The sequence below is a fragment of the Mobula birostris genome, chromosome 14, assembly GCF_030028105.1.
Source record: "Mobula birostris isolate sMobBir1 chromosome 14, sMobBir1.hap1, whole genome shotgun sequence".
Classification (NCBI taxonomy): Eukaryota; Metazoa; Chordata; class Chondrichthyes; order Myliobatiformes; family Myliobatidae; genus Mobula; species Mobula birostris.
In genome coordinates this window covers 49,036,269-49,056,346 of record NC_092383.1, presented here as the reverse complement: position 1 = coordinate 49,056,346, position 20,078 = coordinate 49,036,269, and the positions used below count along the sequence as shown (strand labels likewise).

The following is a 20,078-nucleotide window of genomic DNA, read 5'->3' as shown; positions in this document are numbered from 1 at the left end:
AAGTGGTGCTTTTTCTCTTTGAGCTATTGGTGGAACAAGTTTAAAGTTCTTAATGACCCAGGACCAGAATCATTTTTGTTCTATAACCCTGCTCAAACTCTCAGGTCTTCTTCCGCTGGTCTTTTAAATTTAAACAATATTCCTAAAAAGATAATTGGCAGATCAGCTTTTTTGAGCTACTCTCCTAAACTGTGGAACTCAATAACTAAAACTATAAGGGATACAGAATCAGCACTTTCAACTGCATCATCTGTATGAAAAAAGCTCTATAAATAAAATTATTATTAATCGACACTTTTAAATGCCAACCCAAAACCTGTTTATTTAGTTAAAACCTGCTTTTAACTAACATCTTTTTTCTTTTACTTTCATGGTTGTGCTTTTACCCCATTGTAAAGCACTATAAACTGCATCATTTGTATAAAGAATGCTCTATAAATAAATCTATCAACCGTCTCGACTTCACCGCACCTTGTCCCCATTCCAACCTCACTCCTTCGGAACGCTCTGCTCTCCACTCCCTCCTCACTAATCCCAACCTTATTATTAAACCCGCCGATAAGGAGGGTGCTGTTGTAGTCTGGCGTACTGACCTCTACCTTGCCGAGGCACAGCGACAACTCGCGGATACCTCCTCTTATTTACCCCTCGATCGTGACCCCACTAAGGAGCACCAGGCCATTGTCTCCCACACCATCACCGACTTTATCTGCTCAGGGGATCTCCCATCCACTGCTTATAGTTCCCACACCCCGCACTTCCCGTTTCTACCTCCTACCCAAGATCCACAAACCTGCCTGTCCTGGCCGACCTATAGTCTCAGCTTGCTCCTGCCCCACCGAACTCGTTTCTGCATACCTCAACACGGTTTTATCACCCCTTGTTCAATCCCTTCCGACCTATGTTCATGACACTTCTCACGCTCTTAAACTTTTCGATGATTTTAAATTCCCTGGCCCTCACCGCTTTATTTTCACCATGGATGTCCAGTCCTTATATACTTCCATCCCCCATCAGGAAAGTCTCAAAGCTCTACGCTTCTTTTTGGATTCCAGACCTAATCAGTTCCCCTCTACCACCACTCTTCTCCGTCTAGCGGAATTAGTCCTTACTGTTAATAATTTCTCCTTTGGCTCCTCCCACTTCCTCCAAACTAAAGGTGTAGCTATGGGCACCCGTATGGGTCCTAGCTATGCCTGCCTTTTTGTTGGGTTTGTGCAACAATCTATGTTCCGTGCCTATTCTGGTACCTGTCCCCCACTTTTCCTTCGCTACATCGACGACTGCATTGGCGCTGCTTCCTGCATGCATGCAGAACTCGTTGACTTTATTAACTTTGCCTCCAACTTTCACCCTGCCCTCAAGTTTACCTGGTCCATTTCCGACACTTCCCTCCCCTTTCTAGATCTTTCTGTCTCTGTCTCTGGAGACAGCTTATCCACTGATGTCTACTATAAGCCTACTGACTCTCACAGCTATCTGGACTATTCCTCTTCTCACCCTGTCTCTTGCAAAAACGCCATCCCCTTCTCGCAATTCCTCCGTCTCCGCCGCATCTGCTCTCAGGATGAGGCTTTTCATTCTAGGGCGAAGGAGATGTCTTCATTTTTTAAAGAAAGGGGCTTCACTTCCTCCACTATCAACTCTGCTCTTAAACGCATCTCCCCCATTTCACGTACATCTGCTCTCACTCCATCCTCCCGCCACCCTACTAGGAATAGGGTTCCCCTGGTCCTCACCTACCACCCCACCAGCCTCCGGGTCCAACATATTATTCTCCGTAACTTCCGCCACCTCCAACGGGATCCCACCACTAAGCACATCTTTCCCTCCCCCCCTCTCTCTGCATTCTGCAGGGATCCCTTGCACAACTCCCTTGTCCATTCGTCCCCCCCATCCCTCCCCACTGATCTCCCTCCTGGCACTGATCCGTGTAAGCGGAACAAGTGCTACACATGCCCTTACACTTCCTCCCTTACCACCATTCAGGGCCCCAAACAGTCCTTCCAGGTGAGGCAACACTTCACCTGTGAGTCGACTGGGGTGATATACTGCGTCCTGTGCTCCCGATGTGGCCTTTTATATATTGGCAAGACCCGACGCAGACTGGGAGACCGCCTTGCTGAACATCTACGCTCTGTCCGCCAGAGAAAGCAGGATCTCCCAGTGGCCACACATTTTAATTCCACATCCCATTCCCATTCTGACATGTCTATCCACGGCCTCCTCTACTGTAAAGATGAAGCCACACTCAGGTTGGAGGAATAACACCTTATATTCCGTCTGGGTCGCCTCCAACCTGATGGCATGAACATCGACTTCTCTAACTTCCGCTAGGCCCCACCTCCCCCTTGTACCCCATCTGTTACTTATTTTTATGCACACATTCTTTCTCTCACTCTCCTTTTTCTCCCTCTGTCCCTCTGAATATACCTCTTGCCCATCCTCTGGGTCCCCCCCCCCCCGCTCCTTGTCTTTCTTCCCGGACCTCCTGTCCCATGATCCTCTCATATCCCCTTTTGCCAATCACCTGTCCAGCTCTTGGCTCCATCTCTCCCCCTCCTGTCTTCTCCTATCATTTTGGATCTCCCCCTCCCCCTCCAACTTTCAAATCCCCTACTCACTCTTCCTTCAGTTAGTCCTGACGAAGGGTCTCGGCCTGAAACGTCGACTGCACCTCTTCCTACAGATGCTGCCTGGCCTGTTGCGTTCACCAGCAACTTTGATGTGTGTTGCTCTATAAATAAAGTTGTTATTGTTGAAGTGAAGACATAAGCAATAACTTTGGAAGATATACAAGAACAGAGAGGCTGGAGGAACACAGCAGGCCAGACAGCGTCTATACAAAAGAGTGAACAGTCAACATTTCGGGCTGAGACCCTTCATCAGTTCTTGTCCAAGAACAGAAAATAGAGAGTTTTACACACAAGTATAAAGAAATCTCTGGTGTTTGCACATAAAAGCCTTATAGAAGCATATAAAATTATGAAAAAGATAAAAACAATAGAGGCAGGAAAGTTGTTTCCACTGGTGGGTGAGACTAGACCCAGGATTCAGGATTCAGAGGAATATGTTTAGGATAAGGATGAGGAGAAACTGCTTCTCTCAGAGAGCAGTGAATCTGTGGAATTCTCTGCCCAGGGAAGCAGTAGAAGCTACCTCATCAAATATATTTAAGACACAGTTAGATTTTTGCATAGCAGGGAAATTAAGAGTTTTGTGGAAAAGGCAGGTAGGTGAGCTGAGTCCGCGGCCAGATCAGCCAAGTTCTTATTGAATGGCGGAGCAGGCTCAACAGGCCAGATAGCCGACTCCTGTTCCTGTTTGTTATAGTCATATGATAACTGTCTCGCTGACAACCCCACTCTGCAATAATCATCATCCCAAACTCCAGCTTACAGTGATGAGAGCATAGGATCAGAGGAGGAAAGAGGAATGGCCATGGGCTGTTCAGGCAACTCTTATTTCTGTTCTACAGAATCATTCACTTTGGTGTACATTTTTTGAGCTTCTGGATAAAACCATTAAATTTTTCTTAAGACCATAGACATAGAAGCAAAATCAGACCATTCATTTCATCATTTCATCAACCCCATTCCCTGTCTTCTCACTGAAACCATTGGCTCCCTGACAATCAAGAACCTATCAACCTCCGCTTTAAATATACTCAATAAGTCGGCCTCCACTCCCATCTTTGGTAATGAATTCCACAGATTCACTACCCTCTGGATTAAGAAATTCCTCCTAATCTCTGTTCTAAAGGGCAATCACTCTATTCTAGGGGTCCCCAACCTTTGTTATACCATGGACTTACTTCTCTCCGTTTGCCCATATTCCCGTAGCATGCCTACTGTGAAGTTCTCTGTTGCTTTCTACACCATTTCAACTCTCATTAACTATATCGCTTCATCTATTCTGCCTAATGTTCAAAATTTCACTTTGAGCTTCACCCTGTACCCCATTATTTAGTTTAAAGTTGTGCCCTTGAAATGGGGAAGTGGTAGTTCAGCACACACATGCACACATGCACCCACTCACAACACTGGGGAGATGTTGATACACTTCATTATACTGCAAGCAATGCAAAATGTTTCAATAGGTTCAATAGGTACATTTAATGTCAGAGAAATGTATACAATATACATCCTGAAATTCTTTTTCTTTGCAAACATACATGAAAACAGAGGAGTGTCCCATAAAATGAATGACAGTTAAATGTTAGAACCCTGAAGTCCCCTCCAGCTCCCTCTATTCCTCAATAAGTCGGCCTCCTTGTTATAAGGATCTACCTCTTATTCATAATGATAAGGAAGACACAGAGGGAATCTGTATTTACCGACAAGTAACCTTTATTGCCTCAACTAAAAAGCCCGTAGGTTCACAACATACAGACACTAGAATCCCTGACCCTCCATGAACCTGGGAATGGAGTCTGTGCTGGCCGGGGGTTCCTTGTGGTCCCGATCTCCACATGTCCATGGGGTCCTCCTTATCCACGATGGTTGGTCTCTGGTTGCTGGAGAGTTATCACCCATGCGTATTTGGAGTTCCTGACTCTTGTAGTGTTCCTCGTCAATGGAACTGATGGATCTTCATCCCATTGGCTCAAGGTCACCTGACCTACCTGGGTCAAAGTCTTGCTGGCTCTGGTCCAGGGCTACAAACAACATTGTTCTACGGTTTCTGCTCCCCAGCTTCATGCCTTTGTAGCTTTCAACTCTGTCTGGTTCAAACGAGCCAAACTAGGTGACCTAGACACTGAGTCTAATGAGATTACAGATTGCTTCTCCAGCAAGCCTGCCACTTTACCTAACAATTAGCTACTTGTCTGAGAATAGTCTCAGGTTTAGCAGGTCATTTGCTGAAACTCGTGTCCACATTCAGTTGCTCTGATTAGATTATCCCTGAGTAAGAATCAATTCCGAATTCACAAAGGACTGCAAGGACAGTCTCACAAAATAGCTTTCTCCAGCTTCTTCGACCTCATGGCAAGAACAGACAATTGGTTGTGTACTTCGACTGTAGTTGATTCATTCAAATTCACTGATTTGTAGACTGTAGTTCTTTCTGCCCAAGAGTTATATAATAATATAATATAATACAATTCACTATACTCTGGAACTTGAAATAATAATCTTGCAAGCATAAAAAATTGAAGACAATTAATGTCCCAATTTAGGAGTCTATAGTAACAGGATGATCCTAATATCATCTGCTGATACTAACATCGGCACCTCAGTAGCATAGTGGTTAGCTCGGACGTCAGAGTTTGGAGTTCAAACCTGGCATTGTCTGTAAGATGTCTCTATACATCCTCCCTGTAGAATACATGGGTTTTCTCCGGGTGCTCTAGTTTCCTCCCACAGTCCAAAGATGTACTGTTTTATAGGCTAATTGGTCATTGTAAATTGTCCTGTGATTAGGCCAGGGTTAAATTGGAGGGTTGCTAGGCGGTGTGGTTCAAAGGGGTGAAAGGGCCTGTTCCACACTGTATCTAAATAAATTTTAAAAAACATTACTGCTGAACCTGGAAGAAGATCCAGCAAGAAGGGAAATTGTTTTGGATGCAGATCCACACTGGCCTCAGTTGGTTAGCAGTGTCTTAGAACATAGAACATAGCACAGTGCAGGCTCTTTGGCCCATGATGCTGTGCTGACCTTCTAATCTAACCCTTCCCTCCCACATAACCCTCTACTGCTCTATCATCCATGCGCCTCTCGTAAATGTCCCTGATGTTTCTGCTGCTACCACCACCCTGGTAGCACATTCCATGCACCCACCAATCTCTGTGTAAATAAAAACTACCTCTGATATTCCCCCTTTACTTTCCTCCAATCACCTTAAAATTATGCCTATTTGCATAATATATTTCTGCCCTGGGAGGAAAAAGTCTCTGGATATCCACTCAATATGTGCCTTTCATAATCTTATACACCTCTATCAAATCACCTCTCATCCTCCTTTGCTCCAAAGCGAAAAGATCTAGCTCACTGCTGTCTAATCCAGACAGCAACCTGATAAATCTTTTTTCATCCTCTCTAAAGCTTTCACCTCCTTTCTATAATGAGGTGACCAGAACTGAACATAATACTTGAAGTGTGGTCTAACCAGGGTTTTATAGAGCTGTAGCATTACCTTGCAACTCTTGAACTCAATCCCCTGACTAATGAAGGCCAACACAGCATACACCTTATTAACCAACCCGTCAACTATTTTGAGGGATCTCTGGATGTGAACCTCAAGATCCCTCTGTAACTACACACTGCGAAGAATCCCACCAATGAACCTGTACTCTGCCTTCAAGTTCGACCATCCAGTATGTATTACTTCACACTTTTCTGAGTTGAACTCCATCTGCCACTTCTCAGCCCAGCTCAGCACCCTATTAATGTCCCGTTGTAACCTACGACAAGCTTCTACACTAATAGCAACTCCACCAACCTTGCTCATTTATAAATATCATAAAGAGCAGGAATCTGTGCGGAACACCACTGGTCACTGACCTCCAGGCAGAAGGTCCGTACTCCAATCCAAATACTCGTTAGCTGCATGCTGCTTTGCGCTTTATGTGTTTGAAGTGACAGTGTTTCACTGACACTTTGTCAACTGTGTTTTCTCCTTTCTTTTTTCACTAACTCTTTCGATTGCCCAGATATTGGACTTCACTGAGCAACCTTGTGGCATCACTACTGAACTCTGTGCGATCCATCGCATCCCTTCTACTCCTCCTTTTCCTTTTCATTATTATCTTTTCCCTGCTTGGAATGCAGCTGTTTGGTGGGAAGTTCAACTTTGCTGACATGCGCGTACGGAGGAGTACTTTCGACACTTTCCCTCAAGCCCTTCTGAGCGTCTTTCAGGTAGGTTAAGTGTTGCACAAGTCTATCACCGACATATTCAAAGGTTCAAAGGTCCAATTTAATGTCAGAGAAATGTATACAATACACATCCTGAAATACTTCTTTGCAGCCATCCACGAAAATAGAGAAGAGCCCCAAAGAATGAAAGACAGTTAAATGTTAGAACCCCAAAGCAACCCTCCCTCCTGCGTGTAAGTGGCAGCAAGCAACAATCCCCCCCCTCCCCACAGGCAAAAACAAGCATCAGCACCCACCACCGAGCACTCAAGTGTGAGCAAAGCAACTACAAAGACACATACAAAGACACAGACTTGCAGTTACCCCAAAGACTTTGTGTTTCACCCAGTATTTGACATACCGCAGGTTCTCTCTCTCCCTAATAAGGTCTCCATTTTCCCAGCGAGCGCGGAGACATAACAAACAACTTGCTAGTTTACAATGTTAAAAGTCCATTATGTCGCTTTTTTCAAGCTCGGTGCCTCAAGATTGCAAAGATCCCGGATCCCCAGGCACATAGCATAGATATTTTGATTCCCCTGATGACACACGGGTCTCCTGCCGTGACACCGACCCTCGATCCGCCCGTCTCCAGAGCCCCGAGATCCTAGGCTTCCAAATCCAAGCTGGACTCTTAGGCCGTGCCCTTGGCGTGCCAAATAACAGCCAGTCGTGAAACCCCAAGAGTGGGTCCCATTCCTGCAAAGAACCGAAGTCAATGTGCAACTCCAGGTCAGGGTCTTCAAAAGAACCCTGAAAGGGAAAAATTAGGGATATTAAAGTTGGAAATAGAGCTGTTTCTGAAGATGCAAGCAAAGTCATGAAAGTTGTTTTTTTGCAATACATAGAAGTTACAATAACAAATATAAAAAAGAGGTGTGAAAAGAGAGCAGAATACTGAGGTGGTGTTCATGGGTTCATAGTCCATTAAGAAATCTGATAGCAGAGGAGAAGAAGTTGTTCCTAAAACATTGTGCATCTTCAGTTTCCTGTACCTCCTCCTTGACAGTAGTAACGAGAAAAGGGCATGTCCTGGATGAAGGATATTTAATGACAGATGCTGCTTTCTTGAGGCATTGCCTCTGGACGATGTCCTTGATGCTGGGGAGGCTAGTACCCTTGGTGAGCCTGGGCTGAGTTTACAACTTTCTGAGCTTTTTCCGATCCTGTGCAGTGGCTGCTGTATTTCAGACGGTGATGCATCCAGTCTAATTTGTCCTCACGGGGAATCTGTAAAAATTTGCTACTTTAATAGAGAAGTTTATGGGTTAAGGTGTATTGTGAGTAGTTCTGGGTGCCATATCTAAGGATGGATATGCTGGCATTGGAGAGGATCCAGAGGAGGTCTACGAGAATGATACCAGGAATGAGAGGGTTAATATAAGAGGAACATTTGGTGCGGGCTCCTCTCACAATATATGAGAAAGACAGTGAACTATCAGGTCATCATTGGTTGCAGTCTACCATCACTGCATGACTTCCTGTGTCCAGGACAAAGGGGCGGGCAAGATAGAATCAGCAAACTGCCTTTTACAAAAGCTCCCTTCTGGGAAGCACTATTGGACTATTAAAACAAAAAATTCACAGTATCTTAAAAGTTTCTTCCACCAGGCAGTTCATCTGATCAACCATTCCATTTAGTTTCCCCCACCCCCTCTATCTGTTAGCCCTGTCACTGCACAAATGTGTTTAAACTGTATTTTGTGATGCTGTTTCCATGGTGAATACATACATAGTACTCCAACCTCAAAATTCATATTTTATATAATTCTTTATAATTGTTGAGTGTTGTTTGTTGCATGTCACGCCCTGACCAACACACCATAGCAAATCCCAAAATGTATATGGCAAATAAAGTTCATCCTTAGAGGCATCATTAGGGACATTTAGATAGACACCTGGGGGGGGAGGGAAATGTCCGAGATGGGTTTTTTTACACAGTGGTAAATGTTTGGAACACACTGCTAGGGGTGTTGGTAGAGGGTAGGGTAGAGGCAGTGACATTAGGGACATTTAGATAGACAAGTAGGAGGGATATCAGAGATGGGTTTTTACACGGAGTGGTGAATACTTGGAACACACTGCTGGGGGTGGTGTTAAAGGGTGGAGGCAGATATATTAAGGATATTTAGATAGACACCTGGGAGATGTCAGAGGTGGGTTTTTACAGAGTGGTGAATGGTTGGAACACTCTGCTGGGGGTGGTGGTAGAGGCAGATATACTAGGGACATTTAAATAACTCAGATAAACGCATGGATGATAGAAAAATAGAGGGCTATGTATGAGGGAAGGGTCCAATTGATTTTAGAGTAGACAAAAGATCATGGGCTGAAGGGCCTGTACTGTTCTAAAGTTCTTTGTTTTTGGATAATGTGAGTGCAGGGAAGAGGAGTGGAGATGAAAGACCAGCTGTCTTGGCAGTGCTGGCAAGAGGCTCTGTGTTCTGTCTCCTTTGTTCCCATGCTGTATCCTGGGCGGTGCACTGTGCTAGTGTGGGGGTGTAGGTACAAACCATAATGTCTCGTTCTGTGCAGATCCTTACTGGTGAGGACTGGAATTCTGTCATGAATGACGGGATCATGGCTTACGGAGGGCCTTCCTTCCCCGGCGTCCTTGTCTGCATCTACTTCATCATTCTGTTTGTCTGCGGAAACTGTATCCTTCAATCTGGATGGAGAGCATGGGGGGGTGCGGAGGGTGTTGTGAGCAATGGTGTGTCAGATAGGTTATAAACACAAGAGATTCTACAGATGCAGAGCAACACATACAAAGTGCTGGAGGAACATGTACCGGTTAGTAGGTTACTTCAGCATCCTACATTGTCCTTTGATTAGCCACCACAGATGCATAGTGGTTGGTGTGACACTATTACAGCTTGGGGTGCTGTAAATGAAAATTATTTTAAAATTTGTTCCATGTTCAGCTCAGGGTATTTGCATATATTCACAAACAAAAGGAGATGACACGTGTTCAAGGCTACAAGAAAATACTTTTATTAAAACTAGTGAAAAAGCACTGCAGAAAGAAAAAAAACAAATGTCTACAGTAGTAGCAGTAGAGAAATAAAATTAATGCTCATCATCCTCTAAATGAGCTGATCTTCAGAATTCCGACAGACTTTCACGCAGCCTCTCCTCTCTCTAAGTGTAACTTAGACTCGACCTACTCCGACTCTCTTGATGTACTCTTTCCTAACCTAGCACCAGCCACCAGCTGTGAAGTGGCCTGTGACAAAGCTCTTTCCCCTTGCCCCTTACACTGGTACTTTTCTGTGCATCTAGGAAGGTGCCCCTTTGTGCCCCTTACACTGGTACTTCTCCATGCATCTGGTACCTGCTCCTGCACAGTGACTTTGCCTTCCTGTGAAAAATATTTTTCACCATCGTCCATTGTTTTGGCTGTACCTGAACTTTCTCAAAACCTTGCTGCGGACTGGTTCTCGTGTACTTCCTCTAATCAGCCCCACTCCAAGCTAAGAGCACTTTGTCTTGCTGACTTCCATTTTATCTTAGCACATACCAAGGAGGAAACTGATTTAACCCTTTCCTTACACTCCACCCTTGTTTCCTCATTGGAACACTGTACCACAATTATGGTAAGTACAAATTAGCTAGAATTATTACAACATAGTTAAGATTATAATACAAAAATCGGTATAAGCTAAAATAAACTGCATTTTGAGCTCAACTACTGACCACTATTCCCCATTCTCAAACTTTAATTTGAAGAACGCAAACCTTAATGTGATTAATCACGGTTACATTTCACAAATGTGTTGGAGGCATCATTGCACTGTCGGATGTCTGCTTTTTTGGTAGCTGTTCTTTGTGTGTTCTTTTCACAGTTCAGATGGTGACCTCTGCTCAGGGGAAGGTCTGGAATAGATTGATTCCAGCGTTATTATTTCACCTGGGAGGGAAAGAAAGTATCTATTATTATCAGTCTTACAAAAATTAATATAATTCTCACTTGGTCAATTTCTCCCTGTTCAAACACACCAGATGGTCTTTCCCTTGTACTGATACCCAGTGAGTTACTGCCTCCATTTGCCACAATCTCCCCCTTGCAAACTGGAGAAATTGGAATGTGGACCCACACTTTTCCTCCCTTGGTGGGAGCCCTTTCTTCAGTGCTTGTTTCCTCCTCTGGTTCTGGCATACATTTGATCATCCTGGTCATCAGTGAAAGTCTGTTGTTTAGATTGTACAAGATTTGGGATTGTACACTCAGTGTAAGTTCGTCTCAATAAATGGAACTGTTGTTTTAAAAGTCCATTCAGTCTTTCAATTAACCCTGATGTTTGGGGTAATAGGGTACAGCTTATACCCAATGAATTCCTCTCCTGGCAGCCCAGTCTTTCACAGTTTGCCCCGAGAAGCAAAACCCATTATTTGATTGTATTTCTTGAGGGTCCCTTAACAACCAACTAACTTCTGCAATCCCTCCAGTGTGTGACCCTGGTCAACTTCTGTGCAAGGAATTGCCATTAGCAGACCTGAATAGGTGTTAGCCATGGTAAGCAAATATTTAAATTGTTGCTTCTGTGGCAGGGGTGCGATGTAATCAAACTGCTGTGCCTGGGCTGTACCAGTCCCCCTTTTAATGTAGGCAGTCGACTTTTCTCCTCAGGGAGTGCTGTTCTTTTGACCTGACAAACATCACATGCAGAAATAATTTCTTTCATCAAGTCTACTGGTAGTTATATACCTCGTTGTTTAGTCCATTTCATTGTGCCATGAACTCCCAAGTGACCAGATGTTTAATGTGCCCGTTGTCCCATTGCACCGATTCCAGGGGTGTTGACCTGACAACCCCAGATTAACTGGTCCATTTTATTATTAGACATGGTGGAGAGAGAGGTAACTAGTGATCTTCATTTGTTGGGCTGCTTCCCAGATCTTCCTGTTCCCACAAAGGTTTTCCCTGTATCTGCCAGCTTTGTTGTGCCACCCTGTCATCCACACAGCCATTCCATTCACAATACCCTTAAATCTGTGTGTGCATACAGCTAACTCATTTCCTGCTACAGTGGTAGGGTGACGTCCAGCGAGCCGGCTGGCTGGAGTGCCCTTTCCCTGCCACAGTGGTAGGGTGACGTCCAGCGAGCCGGCTGGCTGGAGTGCCCTTTCCCTGCCACAGTGGTAGGGTGACGTCCAGCGAGCCGGCTGGCTGGAGTGCCCTTTCCCTGCCACAGTGGTAGGATGACGTCCAGCGAGCCGGCTGGCTGGAGTGCCCTTTCCCTGCCACAGTGGTAGGGTGACATCCAGCGAGCCGGCTGGCTGGAGTGCCCTTTTCCCACTGCTGCAGAACTGCACCTGTAACCGGGTTCAGCGAGGCAGCTCCCCACTCCCGAATCCCAGCTTTCCAGTGACTGGAGCCAGGCGTGTCATTAGTTTGCCTTAGACAACTGCGTGTACAGTACACCCCAGGTAACAGAAGAGGGAAGCACTGGTGTAGAGAGTTTGGCAGTCTCTACCACAGGTATGTAGGCTACACTTTTGTGTAATTTGCTAATTCCTTCCGAGCCCATTCTGCAATGTACCACTTCCATTTCACAGTAGAGTTGCTGCACCCTCCCCACTCGGTTAGTGGAGAATCCATGTCAGAACGAGAAGGACAGGCTTCATGATCAACTCACTTCCCTCTCTGGAGGCCTCCGTCTCCACCAAGGCCCAGTAGCAGACTAGCAGTTGTCCTTCAAAGGGCGTGCATCATTCAGCTACATCAGACGGTGCAGGACAAAACCCTTTTGTCTCTGCCTACGCTCCATACAGCAGTGTTCTGATGTAAAGTTACCTGTAGCTCAAAGAACATTCCAAGTAAGTGAGGAACCAGAGGCAGACCCTGACCCACTGCTTCCTCAGCTGCTGTTGCTCTGCACCCCATTTAAAAGTTGCTTTCTCCCCAGTTACTTTATGTAAGTCTCATAACAGGACTGCTAGGGCATGTGTCACCTTCATTATCCCAACAGCCCCACAAATCTTACTTATTGGTGGGGGGTAGCCATTTCAGTTAAATTATTCTGTACTTTGTCTGGGATTACTTGATGCCCCGAGACCCAGAAACTGGACAAACTGGCTCAGCACCTGTATTTTCTGTGGACTCACCACCAATCCTCAGTCCAGTACACCTAGGGCTTCAGTTACCCCCTCCTGGGTGGATCCTCTTAGCATGATGTCATCAATATAGTGGGCTACCTGTAGATCAGGTGAGAGAGTACACAATATAGTCAGCTACCTGTAGATCGGCTCAGAGAGTCCACAATATAGTGAGCTACCTGTACATCAGGTGAGAAAGTACATGTATCAATATAGTAAGCTACCTGTAGATCAGGTGAGAGAGTACACAATATAGTGGGCTACCTGTACATCAGGTGAAAGTACAAACTCCATTTCCAGAAAAGTTGGGATATTTTCCAAAATGCAATAAAAACAAAAATCTGTGATATGTTAATTCACGTGAACCTTTATTTAACTGACGAAAGTACAAAGAAAAGATTTTCAATAGTTTTGCTGACCAACTTAATTGTATTTTGTAAACGTACACAAATTTAGAATTTGATGGCTGCAACACACTCAACAAAAGTTGGGACAGAGGCATGTTTACCATTGTGTTACATCACCTTTCCTTTTAATAACACTTTTTAATCGTTTTGGAACTGAGGATACTAAATGTAGTAGTTTTGCAATTGGAAATTTTGTCCATTTTTGCTTGATATAAGACTTCAGATGCTCAACAGTCCGTGGTCTCCGTTGTCTGATTCTCCTCTTCATGATGTGCCATACATTTTCAATAGGAGATAGATCTGGACTGGCAGCAGGCCAGTCAAGCACACGCACTCTGTGTCTACAAAGCCACGCTGTTGTAGCCCGTGCAGAATGTGGTCTGGCATTGTCCTGCTGAAATAAGCATGGGCGTCCTGGGAAGAGACGTCGCCTTGATGGCAACATACGTCTCTCTAAAATCCTAATATACGCCTCAGAGTCAATGGTACCTTCACATACATGCAACTCACCCATGCCATGGGCACTGATGCACCCCCATACCATCACAGATGCTGGCTTTTGCACCTTTCGCTGATAACAATCTGGATGGTCATTTTCATCTTTGGCACGGAGAACGCGACGCCTGTTTTTTCTGAAAACTAGCTGAAATGTGGACTCATCTGACCACAACACACGGTTCCATAGTTTTTCGGTCCATCTGAGATGAGCTCGGGCCCAGAGATCTCGCTAGCATTTCTGCATAGAGTTGATGTATGGCTTCCTCCTTGTGAAATACAGTTTCAAGTTGCATTTCTGGATGCAACGACAGACTGTGTTGAGTGACAATGGTTTTCCGAAGTACCCCCGAGCCCAGGTGGCTATAATTGTCACAGTAGCATGATGGTTTCTTAGGCAGTGCCGCCTGAAGGCTCGAAGATCACGCGCATTCAACAGTGGCTTCCGACCTTGCCCTTTACGCACTGAGATGTCTCTGAATTCTCTGAATCTTTTCACAATATTATGTACTGTAGATGTTGAAAGACCTAAATTCTCTGCAATTTTGCGTTGAGAAATGTTCCTTTTGAACTGACTAACAATTCTCTCATGAATTTTGGCATAAAGGGGTGAGCCACGACCCATCCTTGCTTGCAAAGACTGAGCCTTTGGATGCTACTTTTATACCCAGTCCTGATACCTCACCTGCTACCAATTAGCCTGCTTAATGTGGAGTCTTCCAAACCGGTGTAACTTGAATATTCTGTGCACTTTTCAATCTTACTTTAACTCTGCCCCAACTTTTGTTGAGTGTTGCAGCCACCAAATTCTAAATTTATGTATAATTACAAAATACAATTAAGTTGGTCAGTGAAACTATTGAAAATCTTTTCTTTGTACTTTTGTCAGTTAAATAAAGGTTCACGTGAATTAACATATCACAGATTTTTGTTATTATTGCATTTTGGAAAATATCCCAAGTTTTCTGGAAATGGGGTTTGTACATGCAACAAGGTCTCACCCTATCAGAGTAGGGCTGTACACGGTCCCCTAAGGCAATCTCGTAAAAGTTACTGTCTGTCTTCCCATGTGAAGACAAGTGTGTAACACTTGTTTGCACTAGTAGCACTCTTTGCCAGAAAATCAAACGACATAGTACAACACTAGATGCTAGTAGGCCATCAGAAGCTCTAGGTATTGGATGGACGCAGTGAATAGAAAACACACTTCTGGAGGCAAGTTTTGTTGATATAAAACAATATATACAAAATATTTGCATGAGTAAGAGCAATTCAAAATTCCAACATTGTTTAGGTTCCAAATCTCAGATATCAACAAAAACCTAATTCCTGTTTAGTTAGAATCAGTGATATTCATTAGAATGACCTTTGTTACTCCAATTTCTCTAACAAATTAGATCTAGTGTTATTCCCTATTTAAAGGTTTACAGACTAACTTTTCCTTTTTTATTTATCCCTAGTTCAACTAATTGAATTCCTATTCTTAAATATTATAGTTAACTTCAGTTTCAGTCAATTCAAATTCAACTCCCCAAAAAAATTACAGCTTAACTCCTTTCACAATTCTCCAACATCACAATTTTTAAACAAAGTAAATTTCGTTCAGTAACTTAACAAATTCTTTGCAAAAATAATCACTTGTAGAAAATCAAGTTCAGACCCTTCGAATGAAAATAAATGCGTTCAACCAACCGTATTAAAGCCTCTACGTCATTGAACATTTCTTTTCCGCGCTGGCTTTTCACCTTGTGGTTCGCCATCCTGTTCATTCGATGAAATAGTTGATATACTGTACACGGAAAGTGGAATCGCAATACCAACACAAAAAAAATCCTGACCACGAGGAAATCTGCAGATACTGGAATTTCAAGCAACGCACAAAGTTGCTGGTGAACGCAGCAGGTCAGGCAGCATCTCTAGGAAGAGGTACAGTCAGGTCTCGGCCTAAAACGTTGACTGTATCTCTTCCTAGAGATGCTGCCTGGCCTGCTGCGTTCACCAAGTGCCTAACCAAATGCCTTGGTATGATTTAACAGAACGAATTCCTGGTTACACGGTAGAGCTCTTGGACTCATGTCTCTGCCGATAATTACAGCTGCTGCTTATTATATTGAGCTTCAATAGATCTTTTATCACTATCGTCTCTCCTCCAGTGGTTTCACTCTGGGGTTTTCAAGTAAGTGGGGTAGAGATACTGACTTCTAATTCCACTTTTAACAGTCTATATCTTTAGCTTATAATAGTTTGCCGCGTTCCTCTTGCTTTCCCGTGCTTGCGTCAGCCACGCCTAGTACCCCCCCTCCCCCTGTTCTCTTTCCTCTTTCCTCTTTCTCTAATTCAGTAAACCTCGTCTTCATCCCTCCACAGGTGGAGCTTTTGATAATTTTGATAATACATCTTCGGGTTTGGTTAAGCTGGGTTACAAATGGATCCTGGCGACACTGGCCGGATCGACCTCACTAACATACCTTCTGCTGAGGACACCATGCCGGGGCAGCGGCGGTTATGGAGGGGCATGATTATTTAACTGGCAATAATCAACTGGCATCCTCCAGCTGCCAGCCATTTCTTCACTGGTCAAACAGGACTTCTAAACTCAGGTGTTACATGTCTGACACACCCTTATTTAACAACTCTGCTACGGTGTCTGAAATCCCCGTATTTCACACAAACCACGGCACTCGGTCGTGACTCCCACTTCACTAGCCCCTCTAAAATAGTTGCTATTAAAATACCAAGCGTGAAATCCCCCATATAGCCTGTAGCACATTCATGCCAATTATATTGTCAGGTAACTTGGGCTTCCATCGGCGGTCCCGAGCTGTATTGTATTTCTTCCACTCTCACCAGAGGCCTCGACGCCAGCCAAAGTTTCTATTGATACTCGAATATTCGGCACCCGTGTTCAGTAAAGCGTTAACTCTTTGTCTGTTCCCACCTCCCACCACAAAGTTTCAGTTATGTAAGGCCTCGGGTCCCTGAAGGCGAGTCACCACTCCAACTGATCGGGGTCCCTGGCCCCAGCCCTATGCGAAATGTGCCGGGGGTGGGGGGGGGGAGGAATCTGGCCACTCCAAATTAACCCTCGTGCCCCTGATGCCCCAACATTCTCTCTCTCTCCCTTCCTTTATTCCCCAGCCTTGGTGATGGACTCTCCTTCCAATTGTCAAAATCACATATAACTTTTTTTCGTTACAGGTGTTCCTGAGTTTAGAGTTCATTTCAGGTGGCGTCTGTAAGGAATTTACACATCCTTCTCATGACCACGTGGGTTTCCTGGGGGGGTGTGGAGGGCTGAGGTTTCCTTCCACAGTCCAAAGAAGTACCGTTTAGTAGTTGGCCCTTGTAAATTGTCCAGTGATTAGGTTAAATCAGTGGGCTGCTGGGTGGTGAGACTTGTTGGTCTAGCAAGGCCTGTTTTGCGCTGTATCTCCAAATAAATACATTAAATAAAAATAAAAAATATGTATTTATTAGAAGCAATTCTTTCCTCCTATCAAAATTCCAAAGTCTGCAAATGGGTGTTCAGTCTGAAATAACACACACAAAACACTGGAGGAAATGAACAGGTCAGGCAGCATCAATGGAGAGAATGAAAAGTTGACATTCAGGGCCAAGACCCTTCATCAGGACTGGAAAGGAAAGGGGAAGAAGCCAAATTAAGAAGGTGGGGGGGTGGGGAAGGAGGACAAGCTGGCAGGTCATATGTGAGACCAGGTGAATGGGGAGCTCGCTTTAGGTGGCATCTGGAAATTCCAGTTGGCGGACAATTTCCCTCCACGCTGCTCTGACATATTGGGGAAACATGTATTTGGCAGGTTATAGTCTTTGCCTGCTGCTGGGTGAGTTTATAGAGATCACCACCTCTTGCAGTGGATGACCAGCATGTCTAAGTGCCTTGTCGTGCTCTTAGCGCTCTACTCATGCCTGCTGGCCTGCTTCTTGACTGTTGGACCATTAATCAGTCTCCTCCGCTCCATCTGCTAGGGCCAGACTTCACACGCTGGGATAGACAGATCCCCTACCTCACCGAGGGTCGAAGACCCGTCGGCTACCCTTACCTGGTTTGGCCCGTCTGCCGCGACGGTTTACCGAGTTGTGGCCGCTGCCGGTAAATGGGGAGGAGGATGAAATAAGAAGCTGGGAGTTGATAGTGGAAGGTAAAGGGCCGAAGAAGGAAGAATCTGGTGGGAGAAGAGAGTAGGGAGGAAGGAAAAGATCCCAGCTTCATACTTCATCCCCCACCCACATTCCCTCTCACCTGGTCTTACCTATCACCTGCCAGCTTGTAATCCTTCCTCTCCCCCCACCTTCTTATTCTGGCTCTGCTCCCTTCTAGATGAAGGGTCTCAGCCCAAAATGTCATCTGTTTATTCCCCTTTACAGATGGTGTCTGACTTGCTGAGTCCCTCCAGCATTGTGTGTGTGTGTTTTTCTTGATAGCATAGACGGTTGTAAGACCAGATCCTATTAAATACCCTCATGAGTCTGTAGCCTTAATCCAGCTTCCCCCTCACCCCACCCTCTGGATAACCAGCCTTTGAAGGACTCATAAATTTGCAGTGTATTTTATTCCTTAGCCTGATCTCTCTAGATATCCTGTTGAATGTTTTCCTGGCCATTGCAGTTGACAATCTGGCTGAGGCAGAGAGTCTGACGTCAGCTCAGAAGGAAGCTGCTGAGGAAAAGAAGAGGAGAAAACTGGAGAGGTAAGTGGGGCTGGATGGGGTGAGTGGTGTGTGCAGGGACTGGAGAACAGTGTGAGATGATAAGCAGGTGGCAAAAAATGGAAATGACTTAATCCACAGTAAGTACGTCCTAAAGTGAATGATCAGTGCATTGCGTTGAGAAAGATCAGAAACTTCCAGAGTAGTCCAGAATAAATCAGGGCATTATTCCAGGGCACAGTGTTGAAAAAATACAAAAGTTTGAATTGATAACAACCATCCCTGCTGCAGTAATAGAGAACACATCTAGACTCCTGAGTTTGGCAGGTAGGATTAAGGGAAAGACTTTCTGCGTGCATGTGAAGAACAGGAGGATGATTAGATTGCGGGTAGGATTGATCAGGGATAAAAGATGGAGATGGTACCGAGAGTAGGAGAAGGTAAGGGAGGTCCTTAATACTTTGCTTCAGTGTTCACCGGTGATTGGGACCTTGACGAATGTGAGGGCAGCATAGACCATACTAATATTCTGGAACATTAGCAGGTCGGGCATTGTGTATGGAGAGGAATAACAGTTTACGTTTGGGACTGCAACTGAAATGTCAGCTCTATATTTCCTTCCATAGATGCTGTCCAACCTGCTGTGGTCCTCAGGCATTTTGTACGTGACTCTGGATTTCCAGCATCTGCAGAATCTCTTGTGTTTAGAATACTTAAAGACCCAGGGGCAGATAGGATACACTGCAGATTACTATGGGAAGCGATGGATAAGATTGCTGCACTTTTGGCAATGGTCTTTGCATTTTCATTGCCACAAGAGTTGTACCAGAAGATTGGGGGGGGGAGTGGCAAATGATATTCCTTTGTTCCAGAAAAATACTGGTGTTTATCGTGGGAATTATAGGCCAGTGAGAGTTACATCAGTGGTTGGAGAGGACAATTAGAGACAGAATTTACAAGCATTTGGAGAGGCATAGTCTGATTAGGGAAAGTCAGTGTGGCTTTGTGAGAGGTAGGAACCTGATTGACTTTTTGGGGAAGTGACAAAACAAATTAATGAAGGTAGAGCAGTGGATGTGGTGGATATGACAAGGCTCCCCATAGTAGGCTCATTAAGAATGTCAGGACCTATGGGATCCACGGAAACTTGGATGTGTGTGTGTGTGTGGATTCAGAATTGGCATACACATAGAAGGCAGAGGGTGGCAGTAGATGAAGTGTAGTCTGCTTGAAGCTCGGTGACCTGTGGTGTTCCACAGGGTTCTGATCTAGGACTCCTACTCTTTGTGATTTTATAAATAATTTGAATGAGGAAGGGGAAGGGTGGGTTAGTAAGTGTCCCGATGACACAAAGGTATGTGGTGTTGTAGAGAACATAGAAGGTTGTCATAGATTACAGCAGGACATTGACAGGATACAGAGCTGGGCTAAGAACTGGCAGATGGATTTCAGCCTGGAAAAGTGTGGAAATATATACTTTGGAAGGTCAAACTTAAAGACAGAGTAGTTAATGGAAGCTAGTATTATTATTCTTAGCTGTGTGGAGAAATGG

The 20,078-nt window shown here is 44.7% G+C and overlaps 1 protein-coding gene across 2 annotated transcripts in view; it reads left to right on the top strand.

Annotated features, from left to right (window-relative positions):
* The window catches only part of LOC140209887 (voltage-dependent L-type calcium channel subunit alpha-1S-like), a 419,288-nt gene that overhangs the window by 170,459 nt on the left and 228,751 nt on the right, over positions 1-20,078 (top strand). For both annotated transcript variants that reach the window (XM_072278518.1, XM_072278519.1), the window contains exons 12-14: positions 6,654-6,861; positions 9,394-9,514; positions 18,454-18,568. In XM_072278518.1, coding sequence (XP_072134619.1) covers positions 6,654-6,861; positions 9,394-9,514; positions 18,454-18,568 — 444 coding nt within the window. The remainder of the gene's footprint in view (positions 1-6,653; positions 6,862-9,393; positions 9,515-18,453; positions 18,569-20,078) is intronic.